Source organism: Euprymna scolopes, chromosome 12 (assembly GCF_053919585.1).
Source record: "Euprymna scolopes isolate OS-2025 chromosome 12, ASM5391958v1, whole genome shotgun sequence".
NCBI lineage: Eukaryota > Metazoa > Mollusca > Cephalopoda > Sepiida > Sepiolidae > Euprymna > Euprymna scolopes.
The window spans coordinates 10,839,886-10,866,887 of NC_136493.1; the positions used below are offsets into that span (position 1 = coordinate 10,839,886).

The 27,002-nt window shown below is 31.3% G+C and overlaps 1 protein-coding gene across 4 annotated transcripts in view; it reads left to right on the forward strand.

Moving 5' to 3' along the window:
• LOC145291174 (rho GTPase-activating protein 1-like) overlaps positions 1–27,002 on the forward strand; it is a 290,865-nt gene that overhangs the window by 172,589 nt on the left and 91,274 nt on the right. For 2 of the 4 annotated variants that reach the window (XM_080136719.1, XM_080136717.1), the window contains one exon: positions 6,308–6,328. The exons of the other annotated variants lie outside the window; for them this stretch is intronic. In XM_080136719.1, the coding sequence (XP_079992845.1) occupies positions 6,308–6,328 (21 nt within the window). The remainder of the gene's footprint in view (positions 1–6,307; positions 6,329–27,002) is intronic. 4 annotated transcript variants of the gene reach the window in all.

Genomic DNA, 27,002 nt, shown 5'->3' on the forward strand with positions numbered 1-27,002 from the left:
TGTGATTAATCTAAGGCATGCCACCTTGATGTCTGACTGTCTACATCTCTCAATTCCTAAGTTAGAAAAATAAGCTAAGAAATTAATCTTAGCTAGATGGTCTCTCCCTCCATGAGTAAAATCTCTCTCTAAATAAAACCTTTAAAAACTCAGCAAGTCTCCATTGTGTGTCATGTACGAGTTGTTTTGTTATCTAGCTAAACAGACGAAGTGGTCGACAGCCACTCTTCAAGGACGATGAGTAAAGACCATAAAAACTATCAATATGTGTAAGCCTCCATGCGTCTATGTATGAGAACATTTTATTTGATTTTGGCTCACGGGTGAGAATGTACATGTGCAAGTATGCATTATTAAAGATACCATGTGCAAAGTTTTGTTTAACATAAAATTTAACATAAGTGGTTATCATCCATCTGATGTCTTGTGTGAAACCCAAATTTAGGAACTGAGGACTTTGAATGTCTCGAATGAGATAGGCTGGAAAATGAAACCATCAGTTATTGAGATGTATTTGTCGTTTTTGTTCTGATTTTAGCAAACTGAGTTGCAGCGTCAGGGTTGACGGCAGATTCTGCAATTTTTAGTGTGAAAGAGTAACAGTGCATATGAGCGCATGGGAAAATATCAGTAGCAGCGAAGGCTGGCTGGCTTGCGAAGAGATTAGCAGCAGCAGTTACTGAAAAAGGCACATATGCAAATTAGGAAGTGTGTACAGGAAGATAAAGGGAAGAGAAAAAAATGCACGTCGTCGTTGAGAGAAGCAAAGTGCACATCGAAGGAAATGGATGTGTAAAGCCGAGGACAAGAATGGGCCAACTGTGACTGGCATGTGGTCGGAGGAAGGACAAACATGTGCCAGGTAAAATGAACATGTGGACACCTGTCAAGATCGAGACTTGCTTGATCACATCATTGTTTCAAATGACGAAACAGATAACCAGCACTGAATCTGCAGTACAGTGGGATGCAGGGTAAGTTTGGCTACAGCAGCCTTGCTATAGATAACATAAACAGAGCCCCAGCCATTGTGAAATGGCAATCCTGATAATGTCATTACCTAAAAAGTTGCTCAATTATGTGAAGGGAATATCACTATTACTATTATTGTTTTCTTTTAAATTCATTTAACCAATTTTGAGTTAAATTTTTTAATTTTTCAGCCGCGGATTGATAAGTTGTATTATTTGGACTACTGTTCTCATCTTGAGTGTTATTTGCACAACGTTTTGGTCAATGTCAAACTTGGGAATCTGCACAAAATTTCAAACAAAGCCCTTCATTTAGTCCACAGGAGTAAAATTGAGCAAAACGTTGTGCGAATAAGACTCCAGATGAGAACAGTAGTCCAAATAATACAGTCTTTGAAATGTTCAGATATTTTTCTGCTATTATACTCCAAAATTATTTTCACATCTCGCTGCATTTTGATTTTAACCCTATACTTTATTCCCCACGTCGTCTTTTTTTTTTTTTTTTTTTTTTTGTACTTTGTTTTAATTTTTCGGTTTACTGTATTTTTCAATTCTTTTTCCTTTTTTGTTTACCAACTCTTCTCATTAGACAATGATTCTTATTTCAAGCTGAATAAAATTCAACTATACTTGAAATGGTGAAATCAACTTCAGTATTTTTCATCATTTTAAGTTGCACAAATTAACTAATCACTGACATGCAAGCTAATCAATAATGCAACTTTTAATCACTGATTTTTTTTCTTAAAAGTGCAATCAGCAAATAATTGTTGACAAAGCGATTTATTCTATTTTTAATATTTTACTTAAAAACTTTTTTTCTTGAACTGTAAAATGGAGAAATTTGTAAAATTGATAAATTTCATTTTAATTTCTCCATTTCTGCCCCCATTTTTAAATTTGTTTCTTTTTTGTTTCTTTTGTTTCTTTTGTTTCTTTTTCTTTTTTTTTTGTTTCTTTTTTGTTTCTTTTTGTTTCTTTTTTCTTTTCTTTTTTGTTTCTTTTGTTTCTCTTTTGTTTCTTTTTTGTTTCTTTTGTTTCTTTCTTGTTTCTTTTTTCTTTTTTTTTGTTTCTTTTGTTTCTTTTTTGTTTCTTTTTTTTTTTTTTTTTTTTCATTTTAATGTCTTACTTTTGAAATCAGGATTTTATTTTGACCTTAAACAAAAGTTTTTGTGATTTTTAGTTATTTGTCAACAGAATTTCACATTTCTGCATTTTCAATGCAGACAAGGCATGTAGCCACTTGATATAAAGAGATAAAAAAAATTATACTTCAAAGCCAGAAATTAGACAATGCTAAGTGTTAAAAGAATAGATTGTGAGATCACGTGCTCTATCGTTCGACAATCGCCACCCCAACACGGTTTCCATGATCCTCTCATTTGTCTTCTATTATTATTGTAACTGTGTTGACTTCTCCCACACATTCGCAATTGCTGAAGGAGTGCACTGCTTCATAAATATAAAAATAAAATAATGCTACAGAAACAAATTCTGGCACACTTTATATATATATATATATATATATATATATATCGTTTGGGCTCTGGATGCATGTGTGTGTGAGATCATCGATCCTCTATCTACTAAGGTTAACATCTACATCTTCTGTCAAGGACATGTTCGTCAGTTAACGTCCGCTCATCTTGGTTTGCTCAGATCCACAGCCTGCTTTCAGCTGTGTACTGTTCCCCAACTCAAAACTGTCCTCAACTGTCGCAAACATAAGACTGTCCCTAACTGTTGTAAACTGTTGCAAAACTCGTTGCCACTCAATTGTAAACTAAATCTAAGCATATTGACTTCCATTGTTTAGTTCTTTTGTTCCTGTTACTGCCACACCTTGATTAACAATCTTATTTTAGTTCCTTTTGTGTGTCTTGGTGAACAACTACCTATACCTTTGTTCTTCTGAAAACTTATTACTACCTCTGGTCAGAAATAGTTGGTGCAGAATTAAAACTGTCCTCGTTTTAGGTTTTGTTACGCACCATTTCAATGTTTTTTAGGGAGTAACTGGTAGTACTTTAGAGCGTGCTTAATTGAAAAAGAACAGTTTTCATTCTAAAAGTCATTTAGAGTTTAATCTATGCACATAACTTTGTTGACTGTTATATAATCTATTTTTAAAAATACCCGCGGTGGCTATATAAATATGGAAAATGTAGTTGATGCAAATGTGGAAGGTAAAAACAGAAGTGATAAAAGAATTGACAAATTCAAGACGAACAGCAGTTCTGCAAGCGTTGCTACAAAGGTCTAAAGGGTGCATCCTAGAATGAGGTGCAATCAAAGATGTTGCCACGAAATTCGGTAGAGGAAGAAATACTGAAGGCAGAATTTGGTCACGAGCACTAGATAGTTCATCCGATATATCGGTGCCAATGGATTCTTTGAGCTGTAAGTTTCTCTGTGGCCAAAAAAAGGACTATAGTTCACAGTTGGCAAAAATAAACACTATTCCCTTGAGAAAAAGAACCACTTTGCGGTCTACTGCTCAAGCATGTGGAATACCTAAGACAACGTTGATTGCAAGGATGAAAAATGGCGAAATTCAGGCACATTCAAATGCTGTAAAACCGCTTCTCACGATACAAAACATGAAATGTTGTGTTGATTTTTGTCGTTCACAGTTGGATTTAAACCGAGGAACTTTTAGAGAAATGTTTGATGTCATACATACTGATGAGAAATGGTTTTACATGACGCAAAATGCAAGGAAATTTTATTTAGGCAAAGATGAACATGACCCTTTAAGAACCACTAAAAGCAAGCGTTTCATTACAAATGTAATGTTTCTTGCTGCCGTGGCTCAACCCCGTTGGGATCCACATCGCAAATGTTACTTTGACGGGAAGATTGGAATTTGGCCATTTGTCAAACAAGAGGCGGCTAAACGTAACAACAGAAACAGGCCTGCTGGAACAATAACTAAAGTCATGGATACAATCACGATTCGTGAATTCCTTGTTGAAAAGTTCCTTGTTTCCACACAGAACAAATGGCCAAGTGGATCCATTGCACAACGAATCATAATTCAATAAGACAATGCTAAGCCACATGTACATCCAACGGATGCGGTGTTCAAACAAGAATCGGATAGATTAGGGCTGAACATTGAACTGGTTAACTAACCTGCAAACAGTCCGGATCTGAATGTGCTTGACCTAGGTTACTTCAATCCAATCCATTCAACACTAAAAGGCTCCAAAGAATATTGATTAATTAATTGAAGCAGTTGAAACCAGCTTTCAAGAATTAGAAAAATCAAAGTTGAACAACATTTTCCTGACATTGCAGGAGACAATGGAACAAATAATTTTGGCTGATGGTGGCAACAATTACACGCGTCAGCACATGTCAAAAGCACAGCTAGAAAGAAAAGGAAAACTTCCCACTTGAATTTTGATATCAGAAGAATTGAAAAGTAAATTAACAAATTGAATAAATAGATGTTTTAGCTTTTTGCATAATTTTTTGTATATTTATTTAACCATACATTGTAAGAATGTACGTACAATCAATTGTCAATTTAATTAAGTATAATTATTTGGTTAACCTGTATTTCCTTTCAAAAGTACTGCTTTATAAAACTTGAAACTTGTATGCACCAAGTATTTCCGACCAAACTGAAAATTATTGTGCACCAACTATTTCCGACCGGAGGTAGTATTTATTTTAATTTCTAACGCTTTTTGTGGAAAAAGTCTATAGTATCACAAGATATCAATCCAGAAAAAAGCAATTATTTCCCGCTTTTTATAAACATTGCTTATGAAACATGAAGAATAAATGAAAAGGGAGAAGCAAGAGTTACAAAACTCACCATTATTCAAAATGTTAAATCATTTAATTTTTTTTTTTTTTCTATTTAAATACAATTAAAAACAATAATTTCATTTAATCACAGCAGTTTTATTAGTGGGTCATAAATGTTGCATTGAGCTTTCTTTATCAGCCATCTTGTTGGTAGCTCGTACACTCATTAACCCTTATCTTTGAGTGGCCTCCAGGCCTTGATAAGTGATGATTCTTTTGTAAAAAAAAAAGTTGACTGCTTCTCTTTTACAATAAACTTATGACGTTAGATGATTATGGCCTTCAATATATTTTATTCCTCTTGATCCATAAACTCTAAGCATAAGCTAAGGTGTTCAATCTGGACATCTTTAAATCTGGCAGGTGGGGGGGGTAGGCAGGCTATGGGAGAGCCTTCATGTAATACAAGGAAACCAAACATTTTTTCCGGTTTCGGTTGATGTAACCTGTGACCTTTAGGTGTATGTTGTCAAATTCTGAAATCTGAGCAAAATTTTAAATTAATCCACGGAAGTAGCATGCTGTTGTTCCTTCAGCCATGACTGGATAGAAGTCCTAAGTAATTCGCAATTGTATTTGGAGTGTCGTCTGCACTGAGGACTGAATTTTCAACTAAATTTAACCAAATACCTTATTTATTAATCATTTTATTGTGCTTTTTTTTACTTATTTAACGTCATGGATAATGAATGTTTTTGCTTTCTCATTTTTTCCCCCCAAATTAAGTTGTTGCTTTTTTTTAATTTTGACCTATATTTCTCTGTTTGTCCATTCCACTTTTTCTCAGAAACTACTGGGTTGATCTGGCTGAAATTTTGTATGGATTATTGTTATAAAGTGCAGTGAACTAATGAACTAAGTATTATAATATTCGTTCGGTACACAGTTAGGAATTAATTGTTAATGCAAAAATGGGCACCAATTTACTCATATTTAATCATCAATTTGGCAGAAAGCATTCATACTAAGTCAACGGGTTATAACTTTTGCCCGTTTTTTTTAAACGCATTGAATGTCTAGTTTTATATAATTAAACTATCTACCAACCTAAAGTTGCTTGAAAGCTTTTTTACTTTAATTTTTGTTTCGTTTCTTGAACTCCTCATCCTCTACCTCTCCAGCAACTTTTCAGAAAACATTTTCCTACTTTCAGAAATATTGCAGCTGTTTCTTGTAATGTGAACTCAGGAAATCTATCAATTTTTTTCCAGCAACTACCCCACCCTCTGCCATTTTTATTTCAAAAGGCAGGAATTTTCTGAACATGTGCAATAATTTAGATCCATTTTTATTTACCATCTGCCTATAACTCTCCCCTCTTTTCTTTCAGTGTTCATATTCATTATTGCTTCCATTACACAACAACTCACCAATTTCAAATTAAACCATTTTTTTTTTGTCATAATACTAATGTCCATGTGTATTACATGCAGCTTAGTTCACCAACATTATAAAAAGCATGCATCACGAAATTGTTTTTTAAAACTTTGCTCCATTGTTGTATATTTGTGCAGCTGAAATTGAGGCAGAAGAAGGTAAAAAAAATATAATGATTTTTTTTTTGTTCTCTCTTCCCTCACATTTTTTTTTTCATACTCACTCTGCATGTTGGCTCTCAACACTTTTTTTTTTCTGGCTATTGTGAATTTGTTGTTTTAATTTGTGTGTATTTGTTGTTACATCGCAATCACACACATCCTTTTCTTGAGAACTGCTTATCTCTCACAATCTTCTAATTTTTTTTTTTTTTTTTTTTGCATTACAAACAAGAAAAATAAGTTTTTTTTATTTCTGAAAATTGTTTGGTTTTTGTCCAGAATTCCTCCTATATTAAAAAAAATGAAAAATCCGTATGATGTACCGATAACGAAACAAAAATATCATATTCCAAAAATCACATAAATTGTTTAAGTAGCTTTATTTTACTATAAGAAAATCAAATTTTATGAATATCCCTGAAGTTATTGTCTCCCACCATTTAAAAAAAAAAAAAAAAAAAAAATTGTCAAGAAACCAAGGGGGATAATAATTCAAACTTGTGAGGTTTATGTTATGATGCCTACAAATTCCCATTAATTGCTTAAAAATGATTTTCTTTACAAAAATAAAACTACTTGATCAATTATGTGATTTTTACAATATATTTTAGTTTCAGCACGGGTACATGCATCATACAGATTTTTCTTTGTTTTTTAATATGGGGGAATTCTGGACAAGAACGATTTTTTTTTATAACTTTTTCATGCATTTTCAAGTCTTTAAATATAAACTTTATTGCATTATAGAGAAATGCCAAAAAAAGGTTCCTGAGCAATTTTTTATATACCAAATAATTTTTTTTAGATACCAAATAATTTTTTAGATACCAAATAATTTTTTCTTAGACCAATTTTTTTTTTCTTGAAAAAGAAAATGATTCTATCTAGCTTAAATTTTCTAACATTGGGTTATAAAAAATGTTTAATGGTTAAACTTGTACAGATATTGATCCGTTAATATTTTTAGATGAATTAATATTTTTAAGGATCCCAAAGATTTTAAAACATTAAAATAACTTTTGAAAATTTTTTTTTCAATAAATGAAAAATGGAATATTTCAGTCGATGACTATCATCAGTGAATTCTAGACATATTTTACAAGAGAACTCGTAGTCATTGACATTCAATGTTAGCATTTGATAATGAGAAAACGGGAAGAAAAAACTTGTTTATTATTTGCTAAAAGGTAATCGACTGAAATATTTGAATTACTTTTCATTTATTGAAAAATCCTAAAAAGATTTAAAAAAATAGAAACAATCGGGTGGGAAAGGCAGTACACTGGGAATTATGCAAACAACTACATCTTGAACATTCAGATAAATGTTACAAGCACAAACCGACAGTAATACTTGAAAATGAAAGTCACAAGATCCTATGGGACATAAATTTACAAACAGATAAACCCATTCAAGCAAAAAAACCGGATGTCATAATAGTTAACAAGAAGGAAAAGTCTTGCCAGATTGTAGATTTTGCCGTTCCAGCAGACCACAGGGTGAATATCAAGGAGACAGAAGCAGAGCAAATATATGGAACTGGCCAGAGAGCTGAAAGGGATACGGAAGATGAAGAAAGTCAAGATAACACTAATAATAGTAGCACTAGAAACAATCCCGAAAAACTTTGAAAAAGAATGGAAGTGATTGGAATCAGAGCGATAACTGAGAATATACAATGGATAACAGTAATGAAAACAGCTGAAATATTAAGGAAAACCCTTGAATATGGAAACTAATACGCATGAGCTACAGGCACTAGCCAAACATAGAAGCCACTACAGAAGTGAAACACAAAGAAACACCAAACTGTATAATTATGTTAACCCCACCCCTCAAAAGTGTTGGCATCAACTGGCACCACACCATATATTTGAAAGGTCAAAAGGAAATATCTAGGAGAGAAAGCACTAACCAGACCTCCACTGGATGAGTGAAAAGAGAGCTGGGACTTTGGAGAGGCTTATTGCCACCCAAATTCTAGTGAAAACCAATGGTAAATGGCTGTAGTGATAATGCAAATTCATTTGCAAAGATTACTGAAAGTGGTGGAGAGTACTGGAAATCTGGAGAGACTTGTCACTTAGACTCCAAGGAACACCACAGGTTGTTCTCGGAGAAATCTTTGATGGTGGCTTTTATGAAAACTCCTACGGAATAATATTTTGCACAGGAATTGGCTTTATAAATGTTTTCTAAAAATAGTATTTTCAAATCATAAAATTGTTTTATAAAAAAAATAATACTGCAAAAAATATTCAAGCTTAATTTTTATTCATTTTGGCTTGATTCGAATTGTGTAAAACTAGCAGAAATACACTAGCGTTGCTCTGGAATTAATGTAGAACTGTCCACCTACACGGCACACTAAACCCTATCTTATTGTATTGCTTTTATCAAACATTTCCCACCTCAAACCCCGCTTAACAAAAATATCTGACAGGGTTTTATAAGATAAAATTTAGAAGACAAAAAAAAATGTATTCTGGTAGATTTGCATTTTTTTTTTTTTTTTTTTTTTTTTTTTTTTTTTTTCATACTTTTGATTTAATAAAAAATTAATACTAAATATTAAAAAAATTTGGTTATGTTAAATAAAACTTTCTTTTTGACTTCCGGTTTCTGTTTAGCAAAATTCTTGTCAAGTCTTGCTTGAGTATACTTTAGTAATTCTGAAATGTAAATGTAGAAAACTATACAAAGGTGAGACATGTCGTCCACTAAAAGTACGGTTAGAAGAATATCGAAAAGCCGTAATACATGAAGAGATTTAAAAGTCAGGTATGACTAACCATATCTGGAGGGAAAAGGCAAACCATCTACCATAATGGGACGAAGTAAAAATTATAGACATAGAAGAATGCTGGCAAGTAAGATGACTCAAAGAAGCAACATATATGCTGGGGAATAATCAATTACTAAGTAGACCTAGTGTAGAATTTAACACAATATGGGAACCGTTAATTATAAATAATAGATAATAAGTTAATAATATATATATAGTAATAATAGTAATAAATGCTAATATTTATAACTAGAAAAAAAATAGGTTTAAGATTCCCAAAATTTGTACTAGAATGTCCGCAAGAATCCATGGCACAGTGATTACAGTACTTGGAAAAAATCAATTGTAAAAGTGATAGTCTCCCAAAGGTTGAAGGCTCAATTCTCAGTGTTGGCGACTGAAAATAAAAAATAATTGTGAATTATTTAGGACCTCTGTTTCGTCATAACTGACGACACAAGATCATGCTTCATGAAGTAAATAAAGGGTCTGTTTAAAATTCTGTCCAAATTCCCGAGTTCAACAGAAACATTCCCAAATTTGACAAGATACACTTGTAGAAGGTCAGAGGTTACATCGACTGAAACGTTGTGAAAATGGCACTCAAGATAAGAACAGTAATCTGAAGAATCCAAATAATATGAATAACCAATTTTCATCTAAAAAAATTCAGAAACATAAGAATTTCATCTTTATTTTCAATATGTATTTTAAATGTTTACATAAAAATGGTCTTTATTTTAAATGTTTTCTTTTTTAAATATCTTGTAATAAAAATATTTTAATTAAAATTTTTTAAATATATTTTTCATGTAAACTAAAAAAAAACATTTAAATGTAATGACTAAAAGAACTATTTTTATTTCAAGATATTTTTTTATTTAAAAGTAAAGACATTTTCTATATAAACTTAGAAATATCTTTTTTATCATAAAATATTCTGCAAAAAAAAAAAATTCAAAGTATAGACTAAAAAAAAATATTTTCATTATAATATATTTCATTAAAAATAAAGCTATTAAAAAAAAAAAGCATTTCAAAATAAAGACTAGTTTTATATGTAAAGTTTTAAAATTAAGCTGGAATTATGTAAGTATTAATTGCAAGGAACTTTTCCTCTGCATTCTCTGGCAAGACTTCCGTAAAACAGAAGTCAATAAGAAATAGTTAATTAAAAATTCAATATAATGAGGGTTGTTTCAAAAGTAAAGCCTCCTATTTCTTAATTCAAAAAGTTGAACAGCTATGAAAACGAAAGTGGTACCCTTGAAATGAGCAATTTCTGTACTTCAGAATTTATTTTTCTACATGGTCACCACCATTCTTAATTCACTTTTGCCAGGAACTCAATGATGCAGGTCTGCTTCTGACACCTGTTCATGACAGAAATTGCTTTCTTATGGTCTTACACTGCCAATATCTGCAACAGAGATGAAATTCTCAGGTTATGAATGCATAAGTTCAGTCATCATAACAATGCAATTTGAAATCCCCTATTTGAGCAAAATAAAAAAATAGGAAGCATTACTTTTGGAGAGCCTCTTGTATGATTATTAAAGTGATCACTGATGCAAGAAAAAACACGCAGATGTGAAGTTGTATCCTACTTTTTTATTGATGGACAAACTTCATTAAATTCGTACAAACCAGAGCAGCCAGTCTTTTGAAAGTATTGCTGAAGTTTTATTTTTTAAATCGATTTACCTCCCTTGTTTTTGTAGCTATTTAACTCTTCTGTCATGTAAGACCAAACTAATTAATATATTGTAAAGGATTTAGAATAAACGTATTGCACTCTGTCACTATCTTTGTTCCAAAACGACTAGATATATTCAATAGGTTTAAGTTTGAAATTAAAAAGAAGTGAATGATTAAGAAGCCAAAACGATTATTTTAAATATTTATTGCTACAACATTTAAAGCTGACAAATCTTGGGAGGGGGTCATTTGTCTCGCAGAATCTTTTAACTAACCTCAATAACAAGGAATTGAACATTAAAGCAAAACACTACGTTCAAATATTCAAAAGAATAAAATAACTTTCCTCCATTTGCATAGCAAAGGTTGTCAACAGAAAATGTGTACTGTTGCAGTGAGATTTTTTTCTCGATTATCATCAGATTGTCAGTAATCTCCTCATTGATAGAAACCTGTTATTCGTCTCTCATAAGTAGTTTGCTCAATATGTAGTGACATCTTTCTGTAGGAGAGAACTGCGGTAGAGATGCTGAGGCTATTTATATCTCCTGCCAACAATTTTCTTCATATCAAGGATCTAGTTACTTCAGAGTTTTGTATATTTTTCAATTTTTGAGATGAGTGATTCTTTGTTCGGATTCTTTAAACTACTATTCTCATCTTAAGTGTTATTTTCATAATGCTTTGGACAATGTAACTTTCAACCTGTGTATCTTGTCAAACTCAGGAATCTCAAACAGAACCCTTTATTTAATCCACAGTCCTTGTGTAATAACCCACAGCATAGTGGATATAGTACTTGTTAAAATTCAGTTGTAAGTTACACTCTTCTGGAGGTTGAAGTTTCAATATTTAGTTTGGATGAAACACAAAGCACATTAACATGTTCTCCTGTTCTTAGCACTGACCCCTTATGCTATCAATTTTATTATTTTTATTATCTTTAATTATAAATGATCAAAGGAAATAGCTTTAAAATTAAAGGAATTATTTCCTTTGATTTCTTAAATGAAAAGATTTTTTCTTTTTTCTAACCCCAAAGTCGCTAATTTGACCTCTGGTGACCTCATAGATAAGGTTTATTAGTGTATCTGTAGTAGATTCTGGGTTACAGCTGGACAAGCAGAAGAGAGAATTTTTCTTTTATATATAACGTATAGCCATGTTTAAATGCACTTTATTCTGCATCTATCCATATCTATTTGGTCAGATTCCTTGCGCGGACCAATGTGATTTCTCTCTCCAGATCTTCCTGTCTTCCATCAGCTGCCTCAGATCTTCAGGATCACAGTTCGTGTCATCTGCAATTTGTTGGATCTACGTGGATCTTGTCTGGCATAATCACGTTGACACACTGGTTCCTGTCGGATCACCGAAGTTAAGCAATGTTGAACCTGGTCAGTACTAAATGAGTGACCATTTGGGACTTCCAGGTGCTGTATGTGCTCCCCCGCTTATCTTGGCATTGTTTCCAGTTGTCCTGGACTTCTCCTTGCCATGGGACTCGGTGTTGATTCAGGAGAGGTGTGGTTGACGATTGTGTAACCCTTGCCTCACAATTACATGTGCAGCTGCCCCTACAGGGGGTATCCTTTGTCTTTTGAGACTGAACGGAGACCTGTCTGTATGTATGTTGATTTAGGTTGTCCTATGCTCGAGCGCCTGTGCCGTAGGGTCCACAACAATACAGTTCTCATCAGCACTTGCCTGCTCCTGTGACAGTGACCGGCAAATCATAGACGTCACTCTCTGATGGTAGTAGATATGGCAGGTAGGTTGCCATAAAGTTGCTGCTTTGAAGGATGATCTTGCCAAGATATACTTAACTGTTCGTAGCATATGGGTGTATGTGCTGTTTAGCTTTCTTTCCAATCTTTTGGTGAGTGTCCAGGTTGTAGCACGATAAACAGACTCCACCATTGCTCTGAAGAACTAATTTTTCAGTTTGTCAGTTAGCCTTTAAATCAATACTGACCGCAGCTTATCCAATGCAGCCCACGCTGATGTGCAAATGCTGTTACATGAACTAGAAAAGTCTGCAAATGCCATTGGTGTTTACGTTAATGCGGATAACACAAGTTTGACTATCAATGCGGAGGGGGAGATCAAAGCTGTAGATGGAATAATACTGAAAGAATCACAGTTTATGTACCTGGCCAGCAACATTGGGTTCGATGAAAAGAGATATCAAAATTCGCATCTCGAAAACATGGGCTGCATTGGATTAGCTGCAGTCAGTATGGACATTCTTCATATTCAAATATATTATATAAATAAATGAAATGATCATTGTCAGACACAAACCAAAGGCTCACTCTTCATTCCTTATTACACAAAAATGTAGGGCAGGTTTCTACTTCTTACCATAGATTGATCCACTTATACTTGATCCTTACCTTATAATATTGAGTGTTTAGCATAGAAGTGTTAAGTAGTAGAAGCCTTTTGTACTTGACAAGGATTGAACCCATATCTCCCAGTCCACTAGCAAACACCCTTATCGTTATATGCCAAATATAACGTTGCGGTCGTGTTCATGATTATTTGAAATTTTAATCATACTCCTCTGATGTATGGCGTTTGAAAGATCATTTTAGTTTACTAATGTATAACCCTAACCCTCCCCCAACTTTTATTAGCTTTTTTTTATGTGCTTATTTATTTAAGCTAATTTAGGTAGTTATGCAGAGAATGGCCCGTTTTTCATGCATGTTGCCTCTGCATAATCTGGAAGTTTATGTAAACCTGGAAGATGATGAAATGCTCCGCCACTGAAAATAGCTTGACAAAACGACAATGCAAGCATGTTGTATGTTTATCCAATGAAAATCTCAGCAGACAACAGTTAATAAAATTTTTTCGTAAAAAATGAATAAAAAAATCCTAAAACAGCAACATTTCTTAACTAACCCCCACCTCCCAAAATACAAAAAACATTTTTTACAAAAGAACAATAAAAATTGTTTTCAAAAACTTTCTTACAAAAAAAAACAACTTAAAACAAAGTTTTCATTTGTTGATACACATTTTACATAAAAAAAATATTCATGAAACTTCCTGTAGGTTGACTTTTTTTTTTAATTGTATTTTCTTTTTTTCATTAAAATTACTATACGATAAATGTTTTCTATCAAGATTTTTTTTCTGTTTTAAAATTTGATCAGCATTTGGCATATTCCGATAGTTTATGTAAGCTACCAGAATATGCCGGTGCAATATCCATGGATAAACGGGTCATTCTCTGCATAAGTACCCTAATTTTATATTTTTTGTTATTGTGCAGCAGATAATTATTTAATGCAAACTAATTTTAAATCGTGAATCTGATCATTTTATCATTAAAAAAAAAAAAATTGAAGGCTGGTTTTTTTTTCCTTCTATTTTTTCTGTTATTTTTTTTATATATAGTTAATTTATTCTAAAGAAAAAAAAATGTAATTCCAAATGATTTTCAGGCTTTTAACTTCCTGCCACATTTTTGCTTGATGATAACTTGTGGGGAAAAAATATTTCCAAAGGTTACTGGAAAGCTTGGCTTATCAAATTATGCCTTAAAACTGCATTCAGAAGCTTGTCTTTGGAGCAGCGATGATGAGTTTTAATAATCAAGGTCGATCGAACAATTATTTGTTGCTAATTATAATTTGCCATAAGAATGAATCTGAAATTCTAAAGCCTGCTAGTGCCTATTTTATGAACTAAGGTCGGAAAGGGGAGATAATTCTGCTTCTTGTTGAGGGTTTTCAGCTGTTTATATTTAGGTTTGTGAGCATTAAAGTACCATGGTTTAAAGAAAAGGTAAGACATTCACTTTTCAACAATTAAATAAACATGACATGTTTATACATGGGTAAAAATAAACAAAATTCATTTTTTTAATTATATATATATTTTTATTTTTGCTATATATTTTGCCTCTTTTTTTTTTTTTTTTTTTTAATTTCGAACAAGATTACTGGTATGTGCACTTGAATTTGGCTATAGGTTCATCCAGTGCATCTTCCACTCGTGTTCTGCGGTCATTTGCAAACCTCTGCATATTTCTGGTTCTGTGACTCAGATATTTTTGTGGCTTTTGGCTTCAAGTGATCTTGCAATTGTGGCGTTTGAAAAAATTGTGCATCATTCTTTGTTTTTTGTTTGGGAAAACTTTGTTTGGGATAGGCTTATCTTTTAATCATTTCTTTTTCAAAAATATTCAACTTTTTGATTAAGTCTGACAAAATTGCCTGAATTTGAATGTTTTTCTATTGTCTTTAAAATGTTTGTTTACAACACTCAGAATTTTCAAATTATTTATGGAGCTCTGGACAAAAATTGCTTTCAATTCTTTCTTATCGGTCAAAAAATAAACTATGTTCTTATTCTATTTTTATATTTTGGTCCACAAACAAGCTTTTTCTTTCACAAAAATTTTTGCAGACAAATTTTTATTTTGAAAGATGTATAACTTATGAATAGAGTAAAACCCAAACTCATAGGTTATCGTTTGACGTGAACAGATTTTGGAGCATCAGTTGTGCTCTGGGTTTGTATACTGTGAGCATTGTTCTCCATTGTATTGTCCCTGAAATGCTGGTAAACATAAGAATAGTATTATTTGAATTCTTTGGACTACTGTTCTTATCTTGATTGTTATTTTTACAACATTTTGGTCGATGTAACCTCCAACCTTCTGGCGTATTTTGTTGGGAATCTGCATGGAATTTGGAACAGAACCCTTTATTTAATCCACATGGATAGTATACTCTCGATCTATGGATAAAATACTTGGTAGAATTCAATTGTAAAGTTACTCTTCTGGAGGTTGAAGGTTCAATCCTCAGTGTGACGACGCTCAAAATACAATTGCACCTTCATGGCTGACTGAACGAGAGCATGGTTCCCCATAGATTAAATAAAGGGTTTCATACAAAATTTTGCGTAAATTCCTGAGTCTGACAGAAAGATTCTCGAGGTTAATAAGGTATACTTGAAGAAGGTTGAAGGTTACATCGACTGAAACGTTATGAAAATGACATTCGAGATGAGAACAGTATTCCGAAGAATCCAAATAATACATGTTTTTCTATCGTCTTTGAAATGCTGTGTACAATTTCTGTTTTTGGAAATGCTCACTTGGAATATGTGATGACTTATGAGGACGATTTATGATCAATATTTATTGACATTAAATTTGAAAATAACCATGTTGTAGACTTCATGGAAGTAGTGCCCTGGCAACATGTTCTACTAATTGGAACTTCTTGGAAAGAAACGCTGTACATAGAAAATTCTGTTTGATGTCAGACATGTATAGGGAAAAGTGCTTTTATAAGGAGAAACCAAAGAATGAACCTCAGTCGAGCACTTTTTATGCAAATAGCAAGAGTAAAGAAAGACTAGCAAATATCTTCCCTTGAGAAAGAAGTTGTAAAAAATAAAGCTCATTCAAAATATATTTATTCGTGGATATACGCACACGCACACCTTGTAAGGAAATGAACTCCTTAATTGATCAGTTATTCATACTTATTTAGTATATAAGCTGGCTGGAAAACTGCCCCTCTCTGATGAAATTGCACCAGCTAAGGTCAGTGGATGACAAGTTAAAATAAAGTTTTAGATCATTCTTATCCAAGGTGACATCGATAAAGAAATACCGACTTTGTGGGTATTTTTTCACCGTTTTTTAAAAAATTTTTTTTTAGTTTTAGCTGGACATACTAATACATATGTACAAGTATACCCGTTTAACCAAGTGCAAGAGAGATTCAAACCATTGCAGTTAAAGGCATGGCCAGAATCTTAAAAATATCTCTCTGGGTTAGCTGATGAATGTTTGGCATTCGGTAGGATGCCCCATCCCCAGCTGGAACAAACTGATGAGAAAAAAATAATAGTGAGAGCAACTATCTTTTTATATAATAGATGAAACTGATTCTCTCCTTGACATTGTTTCAATTAAAAACTTGTAAACATAATTTTTAAAATTTGTTGTTAAACTTTTTCTGAACTTATCACAAGTTTGTATGTTTTTAATTTTTATTCTTTAATTAAAACATCTGATTTTTTGAAAAAAAAAAAACAAAAAAAAAACTTGATAATGCAAAGCATGTTTTGTCTGATCTTAACGTAAACATATTTTAACATTTTAACTACTTTTTTCCTTGACTTTTTGATTATGCTCTTCTAATAAGCATTGTCTGTTCTTCTTTCATACAAATCATCTAAAACAGGGTTTCCCAACCTTTTTCGCCAAACGCCCCCCCCCATCCAGAACACTCGAATACCTACTACCGCCTCCCTCCCTACATGCATCCTTACATAATAATGTTAGTAGTAGTGTTAGTCCATAATTAAAGTGAAAATAAATGAACATTCAAAATGTTTATTCAATAAAATTCTACATTATCGATCGAATGGGAACATGACAACTATAAATCAAGTGGCTTATACAATAATCAATAAAAATTGCTAATACAATAATCAATAAAATAAAAATCATAATCGCAGGAATCACCAATCAATGTGCAGATTGTTATTGATGATCAGCAATAAGTTCAGAAACACTTAATGTTACTAGAAGCTCTTTCACCCCCCCCCCCCAGGATCTCAGAGACTCTCTATATGCTAAATTTGGTTACCGCCCACCTGAAGTCTCTTTATGCCCCCCCTCCTTCTCCCCGGTGGGTAATACAAACCTCATTGGGAAACCCTGATCTAAAGTATTCAAAACAAATTTACAAAAAGCATGTTTTCCCCCCCCTAATTTTTTATTGAAAATTTCTAATAAACTTTAATAATATTTTTGAAAAAAAATTTTTTTCAGTAATTCCGTTGCTGCTGTTAACTTTTTTAATTCATTCTAATTTTGTAAAAACTTTTGAATTTAAAAATATTTAAAAATGAACAATTATCCTCCATCTATATGATATTCTGCTTGTTCCATCCTTAGTTCGTATGTTGCACTTTGAAAAAAGGCTAAATACAATTTTTGAAGATTAAACTGCATAAAAAAAGGCCAAATTTGCAAAAGTTGGCTTTAAAAAAGTCAATCTGGCAACCTTGAAAAAGAATAAGTGACCGCCCTTTGATGTAGCCTCGTTTTTTTAATATAGTAATATGATCATTGTTGTAATTATGTGAGAAAGGAACCCGTAATTTTGACATGATGCAGTGGTTCTTCACCGAAGAAAGAAGTCAGCGAAACGTTATGTAAAAAAGAGAACATTCAAAAGAAACAGGGGATAGAAAACAATACTGTCAGCTAAGAGGTGCTGGACTGAAGAAGTAAATTAAAGATTCTTACAATTTTATTTTATTTGTATTAAACTATGTAGCACAATATTACCTTTTTTTTATTACTTAATTCATTTTATTTAGGTTAGTACAATATTTAAAATGCAATGGACGCTATTTTCTTAGAAATATTAACAAGGTCATATTTGCTACATATTGGGTTTTCTGCCGAAAAAAATTATTTGCACTATCCATAAAAATGTCATCTTTTATCAAAATACATTGATTAAATATTTTTCTTATTTCATGGAATTTCCACGGATTCTGTTTGGATTATTGGGATTGTTCTCATCTGAGTATGATTTGCACAACATTTTGGTCGATCATGCTAGACCATCAGTTTTCGGAAAATCGATTTGGTACCTTACTATCAATTGAAATGTCTCTAACAGGGATCTCTAACAGCACTCGTTAAAGTTCATTTGGGGGATTATGGTTGAAGTTCTAGAGATGAACCCTCTTGTATGTACTAGGGAGTGAATGAAAAACTATAATCGATGCCCCATATACATATATTGCCATTAATAAGTTTTGGTCGATTTAAATCTTTTTTAAGTCGGTTAATAAGTCTTGGTCTAACTTAACACTCGCCTTTAAAATAACAGCTTTTATAGATTTTCAGGTCTGTTGAAAATAAATACAACATTTAAAACTGTGATCGACAAATAGTTTTCCTGAGATTAAGACATTGTTTTATTTCAATGTATTGCTTAATGGTTTTCATTGGTCACCATTTCGTTTTACTCAAGTTGAAGTTGTTTTGTTTATCTTTTCGGTGGATGTTTACAAAATAAACATGGCAACATATCAGTTTGGAAAAATAAAACAGTGACTTAATATCAGGAAAACTATTTGTCAGAGACAGTTTTAAATGTGATATTCATTTTCAGAACCCAGAAACCTACAAAAGCAGTCAATTTAAAGGTGATTGTTTAGTTGGAAATAAACTGTAAATTGACCCCAGTCTTAATATCATGGTTCACCAAATGCTTTCCGTATTTCTTAGGCAAAATTTAAATAGTAACCAAAAAAAAAAAAGTTAATTTCTTTTTATTACTAAGAGTTACCACTTATCATGGCCTAAAGACCACTCGAGGATAAGATTATACAACATTGTGATGATTAGTAATAATGGAAGTTTGGCAGAATCTGATTATTTAAAAGGATAGCTCAATAAAAATTTGTTTACATTGGATTTGAAAATAACAACGGTATAGTCAGCTGGGAAGTAGCCCCACAATATTGTTTCATAAGCATGTAGTTCTAGGAAAGAAACTTTGTTCATGGAAGTTCCGTCTAGTTTTAGGCAGAGAGACAAATGAAAATCGACAGTGGTTGTAGCTAGACGTGTTTTGTTTGTTTTACAGAGAATGGAGGGGACATAGATTCCTATTCTAATAATAAAAAAGTTAATGTTTATAGAATATTTTTGTTCAGTTTTCAAATCATGTTACACAAATTTGTCAAGAAGCTATTTTTTTTTTTTTTTTAAACCTTTATGATTTATCAAGGTTAAAAGCCACTTAAGGATGAGTTAATGAGATGGGTCAATTGTCGGTTGAATATTGATAAATATGAGTAGATTGAAAATAAATGAACTTAATAAAATTTGGTTTATGAGGACAGTTTATTGGCATTAGATTTGAAGACGATCATGTTGTAGTCTTCAGGGAAGTAATATTGTGGCATTGGCAACGTTTCACAGATGAGAAATTCTTGGTAAGAAACTCTGTTCAATATTAGGCACATGAATGAAGAAAGTTCTTTTCAGTGTTCGTATAAGGAGTTCTTACTGTGAATGTCTTACAAGTAGATCCAGATTTTTCTCATAATTTTAAATGGACCAATTTATGTGTGCATATTGTGACTTCAATATTTTTGATTATTTGATAATTAAAAAAAAAAAAGAAATTAGAAAATATAAACATTAAAAAAATTTTTGAAAGTGATGCTCAATATTCTAGAGAGAGCATTAATAAATGAATAAAATTAATTGATGACGGATTAAAAATATTACATTATTTATTGAATCATCAAATGTTCAAAGATACGGAATAATAATAGATGTTATTCCTGAATCCATGGAGTTTTGGAAATCTATAATTTTCTCATCAGAGGAAGTAAATAGTCCAGAAATGAAAATATATATAAAAATTGAAAACTTAAAATTTGCAATCTGGAATTTGATTGCAGGAGAAAATAATCTTCAAACATTTAATAATGTAAATTTTTTTTATCCGTCATGAATTAGTTTTCTTCATTTATCATTCCAAAAACAAAACATGTAATTAATTCACATTCATAAGTTTTTATTAGTTTATTTTTAATGCCTGAATTTTCCTTATAGTATGTCTTATATGCATTTCGTTGAATAGCAGAAGACAAATGGATGTTCTTAAATTTTCTAGCCATTTCTTTTTTTATTTTTTTTATGGAATGAAAAAAGAATTTGGAGAAGAGAAAAGATTTAAAAAATGAAAATGGAGATATGTAAAGTCTGCAAAAAAAAAAAAAACTTACTGTAAATTACTGTTTATAGGTTTATAGATCCCCCATAATATATATATATATATATATATATATATATATATATATATATATATACACACACACACACACACACACACTTCTATAATTTTTTTTTTGTGTGTGTATTGATATTAAAAACCCCTTTTTTCTATTTATTTAAAAAGAAAATACAACTTTGTTATATATGTGCCATGGAATTGCATACATCGGTAAAAGATCTAGCTAATTTGCATATTCTTTTAAACATTCATTTTAATTACCATCTTTTTTTTTTTTTTTTTCGGTTTTCTTATGGGATAATCATCTTTAGTAAACTATTACATGTAATTATATTTATGCAGATATTCTACATGATTTATACTTGCATAATATTTGCGTAAAACGGTTATAGTAAACAAAAACCTCTTTCTATGTATATTTATGTATACATACATATATTTGTCTAAAAGATTTTGCCTACCAAACTCCTGTCAGTTTTTTGTCTACAGACATAAAACTTAATATATAGGGTATTCGAACTCATGCAGAACTTTATATTTGGGTTTTAGCCGGGGAAAATTGGTATAAAAATTAAAGAAATGAAATTTGCCAGGTGATAGTCAAATGACAGCATTACGAATATGCATGCATAACGTAATAGCTATTGGTTCATGTTTTAAGTTTCAGCCTTGCAGCAAACATGTCTTCATAGCTCGGCATTAGCATCAAAGAAAAAAGTAAATCGTAAACTAAACGTTTTGGTTTTGATTCTCCATGGTGGCACACAAGTAATTTTTTTTTTTAACTTTTTAAATCATTACTATATATTGGGTCCAATATAATATAATACAAAATCTGCATTAATCAAAATATCACATTTAAGCATATTTTACGATCGGGCAATGCCAGGCGACCTGCTAGTGCGTGTGTGTGTGTGTGTGTGTATATATATATATATATATATATATATATATATAAATTTGTATTCCTGTCTGCTTGTTTGTTTGTTCAATATATACAAAACGTGTCTTATTTTAATCTTTTATTTCTATATATAGTATGATTCTTGCAAAAAATATACAATTAAGAGATCACCTTATTTGCATGTGACATTAAGAAAGATCGATTTTACTAAATAGTGCTATCTTAGGTAATGTTTTTAGCAAGAGAATTATTTTAAGTATTCTATTTAAAACTGTTATTTAATAAATTTTAAACAACAATTATATTGATAATATATTTAATTTAATTTATTTTGGAATTAATATTTCCAACAGTGCAACCTTTTCTTTTTTAAACTTTTTTTAGGGTTATTTGCCCCTAGATGTTATCCATAAAAAAAAAAAATGTTCACCAAATATTATTCGGTAATTTCATTAAGTTTCTAGCTGGAAAAATAATTCCGTGTAGATAGAAAAATGTTTGGCTTTTATTGTTTTTTTTTTGTTTTTTTTTTTAAATATTAAAAAAAAAACACTTACGAAAAAACTGAAAAGATTTCATTTGTTTGTTTTATTTTATTCATTAAAAGGAGCGTCGTTTAATGCCTAAAAAATTAAGATCTACTGCCCCCCCTCTAAATTCTGCAATTTTCATTTTTTTTTTTCTTCTTTTTTTGCATTAATTTCATCGATTATAAACTTCATTTTCTAATTAAAAAGGTAACTTTATACAACGTGACCCAGCGGCGTTTAACCCCTAAAAAAATGGAGATCTACTTTTTTTCAGCCTAATACATTTAAACAGCCTTTATAAATATTATGAGAAGAAATTTTGAAAAAAAAAGATGTAACATGTTAGAGTGGGGGATCACTTTTTTATATAAATTTAACGTAAAATGAGCACCCACTGTTTGGCCACCAAGCGTTCAACGAGACATGTCACCGCTAGCATTTTTTCAAGTTTGGCGATTGAGGGGTGGGGGGGACAAAATCTGACAAATACAATTTGTTTTTTTTCGGGGGGGGGGGTTACATTGGAAACATAAAATAACGATAAATTTAATTATTTTTTATGAGAATCTTCTCAGTTTTCACCTGACAATTTAATAAACAAAACGAACCCCAAAATATGACGAATTCAATTTTTTTTTTGGGGGGGGGGATTACATTAGAAACATAAAACGACAAATAAAAAGCAAATCGAAAATTTCCTTTATCTACAAAAAAAAAAAAAAACAGTAAAAAAAAAAGTGCCCTTACAAAAAATAAAGGTAAATGTGTAGTTTATCAGCGTAAATTATTTGACAGACAAAAAAAATTATAAAAGCTATTTTTATATAAAACAAAGGCTGAAATAAAACAAAAAAAAGTTCATCTTTGTTTTATCATTTTTTATTAGACTTAATGTGCGCACCTTACACGTTTAAAATTTGGCTTTTTTAGGTTTGACAGATTAGCTTTTTTAAGGCCAAATTTGACCTTTTTTATGCTCTTTCATTACAAAAGAAAATATGGCGGCCAAAAACATAGTTCATGAAAGAGCTTAAAAAGGCCAATCTGCCAAACCTTAGAAAGGCCAAATTTTAAAAGCAATATAGCGGCCTCGAATAATAAATATAAATGATTAAAAAAATAATAAAAATGAAATTTTTTATCTGGTTTTATTTCAGCCTTTGAATCTAACAATGTGTTTTATATAAAAATAAATAGTTCTTATATTTTTTTGTCTGGCAAATTTACGCCGCTAAACTACACATTTACCAAAATAAAAAAATAAACGCACGCATTAATTTTTTAGGTTCACAAAATCGTGATTTCTTAGGACAGTGATCCCTTCTGCCGAAATATCTGGTGGAGAGGGTATCAGATACTTTTTGGGGGCGATTACATTTACATGTTTTTATCCGGTCTTTTATTTTTGCAATTGTTGTGGGGGTATCCACGTTACCCATGATGAAAATGATTAGTATTGCAGGCATGTTTCAAATGGAACTTCATATCAACCCAGGCAACGCTGGGTACCCATGCTAGTATATATATATATATATATATATATATATATATATATATATATATATATTAAATTTATTTATATAAACATTAATGGCTACATATGTGCATACATGTTTCTGTAATCACCCGCATTGGGGGATTACAGAAACATGTATGCACATATGTAGCCATTAATGTTTGTATAAATAAATTTAATATACCTGCTCTGTTCACTCATTGAGCACTCTTTGGTAGACACATGTTGTTTCATTGGATGTATTTCTAGGAAACTAAACTCTACTGGCTATATATATATATATATATATATATATATATATATAATGTAAAAGCATGTGTACAAAAGATAAGATAACTATCTGAACATGATTGTGATGTTTATCCAGATAAAACTGTCGTCTCTTCCACCTATTTTTGTTGTACTTGGCTTGCTATGCATGTCCGAAATAATATTTACCTTCAGAAATTAATGTTTAAGATGAAAGAAAAGAAAGCAACAAGGTACAAGATAAGTTCAAGGTTAAACAAAACAAAAATAATGAAACTTTTCTTGAGGAAATTAACTTCCACCTGAAAATATGTACGCTCCACCCACACCTTTACAAAAAGTTCTAACAAAACGTCACAAAAATCACATGGTTGTTACATAAAACGGATTCTATACATACGAGACCAAAGCTAAGATATCTTCCTTGTAAATTTCTAGGGTTTTGTTTGTCTGTTTCATCGATGTAAAAACGTGTTACTTGTCTCTTAATAGTTAAATTTAAATGCTAACCATTTCGATAAGATCGCAGAAATTAAAATTAAAAAATTAGAAAAATGAGAATTATAAATATAAGAAAAAAATGAATAAAATATATAAAAATAAAATAAATAATATTGAGTATCAACACAAGCCCTATATTATTAAGCTTAAATAATTAGAGATTTTAAAACAAATGAATTAATTTCCAATTTCTGTGGAATTTGCTCATTTTACAATAACCATAATATGCATGTTTGAAAGTTGAACACATGTCTGATGAAGGGATATTTCCCGAAATATTACAATACAGATCCTCCACTTGATCATACTAACACAAGTAAGACGGAATATATGTAAAATATAAAACAACATGTATCAATATAAGTGAATCTGTATTGCTTATTCCATTATCTTAATCTGCTTCCGTTTGTATCTTAGATTCATAGAAGGCAATACACAATACAGAGGTCTAAATTTCCTTTATATACACAATGATTTAATTTAACTATATGAACCTCTTATTACTCTTATTATTAATTATAGACATTCCAAGATGCAAAGAAAAGGCAATTGAATATCTAATTTCAGTAAGGATATTTTTTTTTTTAATCAATTTTTAAAAATTTATTTTAAAAACTTTATTGTTGCAAAAAACTGTTAGAAATTCGCTGCTAAAACGTTTTACTGTTACATGCTGGGAATTGTATATAAAAACATTTTCCATTATTTAAACGAAATAACAAGATTTGATGTTTTACGTGCTAAATTTGGTTGCGCCATTTTCAGTTCCAAGAAAATTTCGATCAGACGTGTTAATTTTTATCAGAGTAAATCCAATTTAGGAAATGTGTTCTCGCCTGATTACTTTGTAGTAGGCAATAAGAAACTTGATGCCGCTACTAAAATTCCCTAAAAAATGGGATATGGATTAATATTTCTGTTTGTAAAACATACCTGGACTTATTCTATGTTCAACTTGTTGCAATAATTGAATTGTGGTTCTTCAAAACTCGTACTCCTTTCCTTCCTCAGTCTAGAAGGATCACTATAATTTCTGTTTAGGAACATTGTGCAAGGGGTGATATTTATCCACCAAGAACTATTGAACTTTTTAGCTTTCATGGTAATAGAAAGCACTAAACTACAGACTCTTTAATTAATCATTATTGAAGAAAGAACTATTGAGACCTTACAAATCTGGGAGCCCACAAAATGCGCAAATGTTTTTTGCAAAATAAAGAACTTGAATTATACATCTGTCAAGTTGAGTATTTTGGTTGGCCGGAAGTCAAGGCCAGAAGTACGAGCATGCTCAAACAGTACAATTTATTGTTTATGTCACGAGTTGTATATGCTAATTTACCAGCCGAGTCATCTTGAGTGATCTCGGCAGTTGGGCGGTTTGGTTTCTTTTCTTGCCTTTGTAGTCGGATGGTGTGAAGTGAAGGAAGAGATTACCAATTTTCACCCGCAAATTTATGAGCTTTCAAGAATCTCTTAGTTATGCAGAATAATTTCCGCAGTTGGAGAGAGGCATAGTGTATTTTAAACTATTAAAAGGAGTCTTTAATTGTATCTTTCATCAAATATGTCCACTGCAGGCAAAAATATTGAGTTAATGACTAATAAAACAAAGACAACTCAGACATAGATGAAATAATAATATAATTCAAGAAAACAGCAAGTGTAAATTCTATGGATGAAGAGACGAAATGGTAAACTACATAAGTGAAGCAGCAAACTGGTCTAGAAAGAATACAAGAACAGATACGACTACATGGAGAAAACAGTACACTGCATTTTGAACAAATGAGACAGGCACAAAACAATGAGGGAAGAATAAAAATTGAACAATGAACCTGATAGAAACAAAACAATTCTACGGCAACATATGGGAGAAGCAACAAGAGCATAATAAAGAGGCTGAATGATCAAAAAAAATTAAGATGTTCAGGCAATTGAAGAACTTAAAATAGATATTCAGACACACACAAAAATAAACCATCTTGTATATATGGATGACCTCAAACTAATCAATAAGAAATTAGGAAATCTTATAAACACAACCAAAACTTTCAGTGAGGACATCCTTAACTTTATTTGTCGTTTTAAGTTTGCAGCCTCCTAATTTTTTTTTTTTTTTTTCCCTTTTCACATAGAAAAAAAGGAGTTTCTGTTATTTGGGGGTGGGAACTTAACACTTTTAAGGCAAATACTTATATATATAAGTTAGTAACTGTGTGTGCATGCAAGAAAACCATTCTCAACCTGTATACTCAATGAATTTTTGATCTACAAACATGAAATTTGGTATATAGGGTTTTCAAACATGTAGGGCAACTTGTTAATCAGTTTTCATCCAGAAAAAAGGGCTGCTAAGGGGTAAAAATTGAAAATTTGGTACTTGAGGGGTTACCAGATTTTTATCTGTTGACTGTTTCACGACTGCGTATGTGTGAATCGTCCATATGACAGCTTCCTTATGTTAAGGATAAGTAGGGTTGAAAACACTTTTGAAAGATTGTGTCAAGCTGACTTAATGGTCATCGTCTTTACTTACTCTTTTTAGGTTTTGGTTTCGATCTGAGTATATATATTTTATTTTTATTTATTTATTTATTTTTTTTTTTTCAATTTTTTTTTTTTTTTTTTTTTTTTTTTACAAGAAATGAACTGTTTAGGAAAAAACATAATACTTAC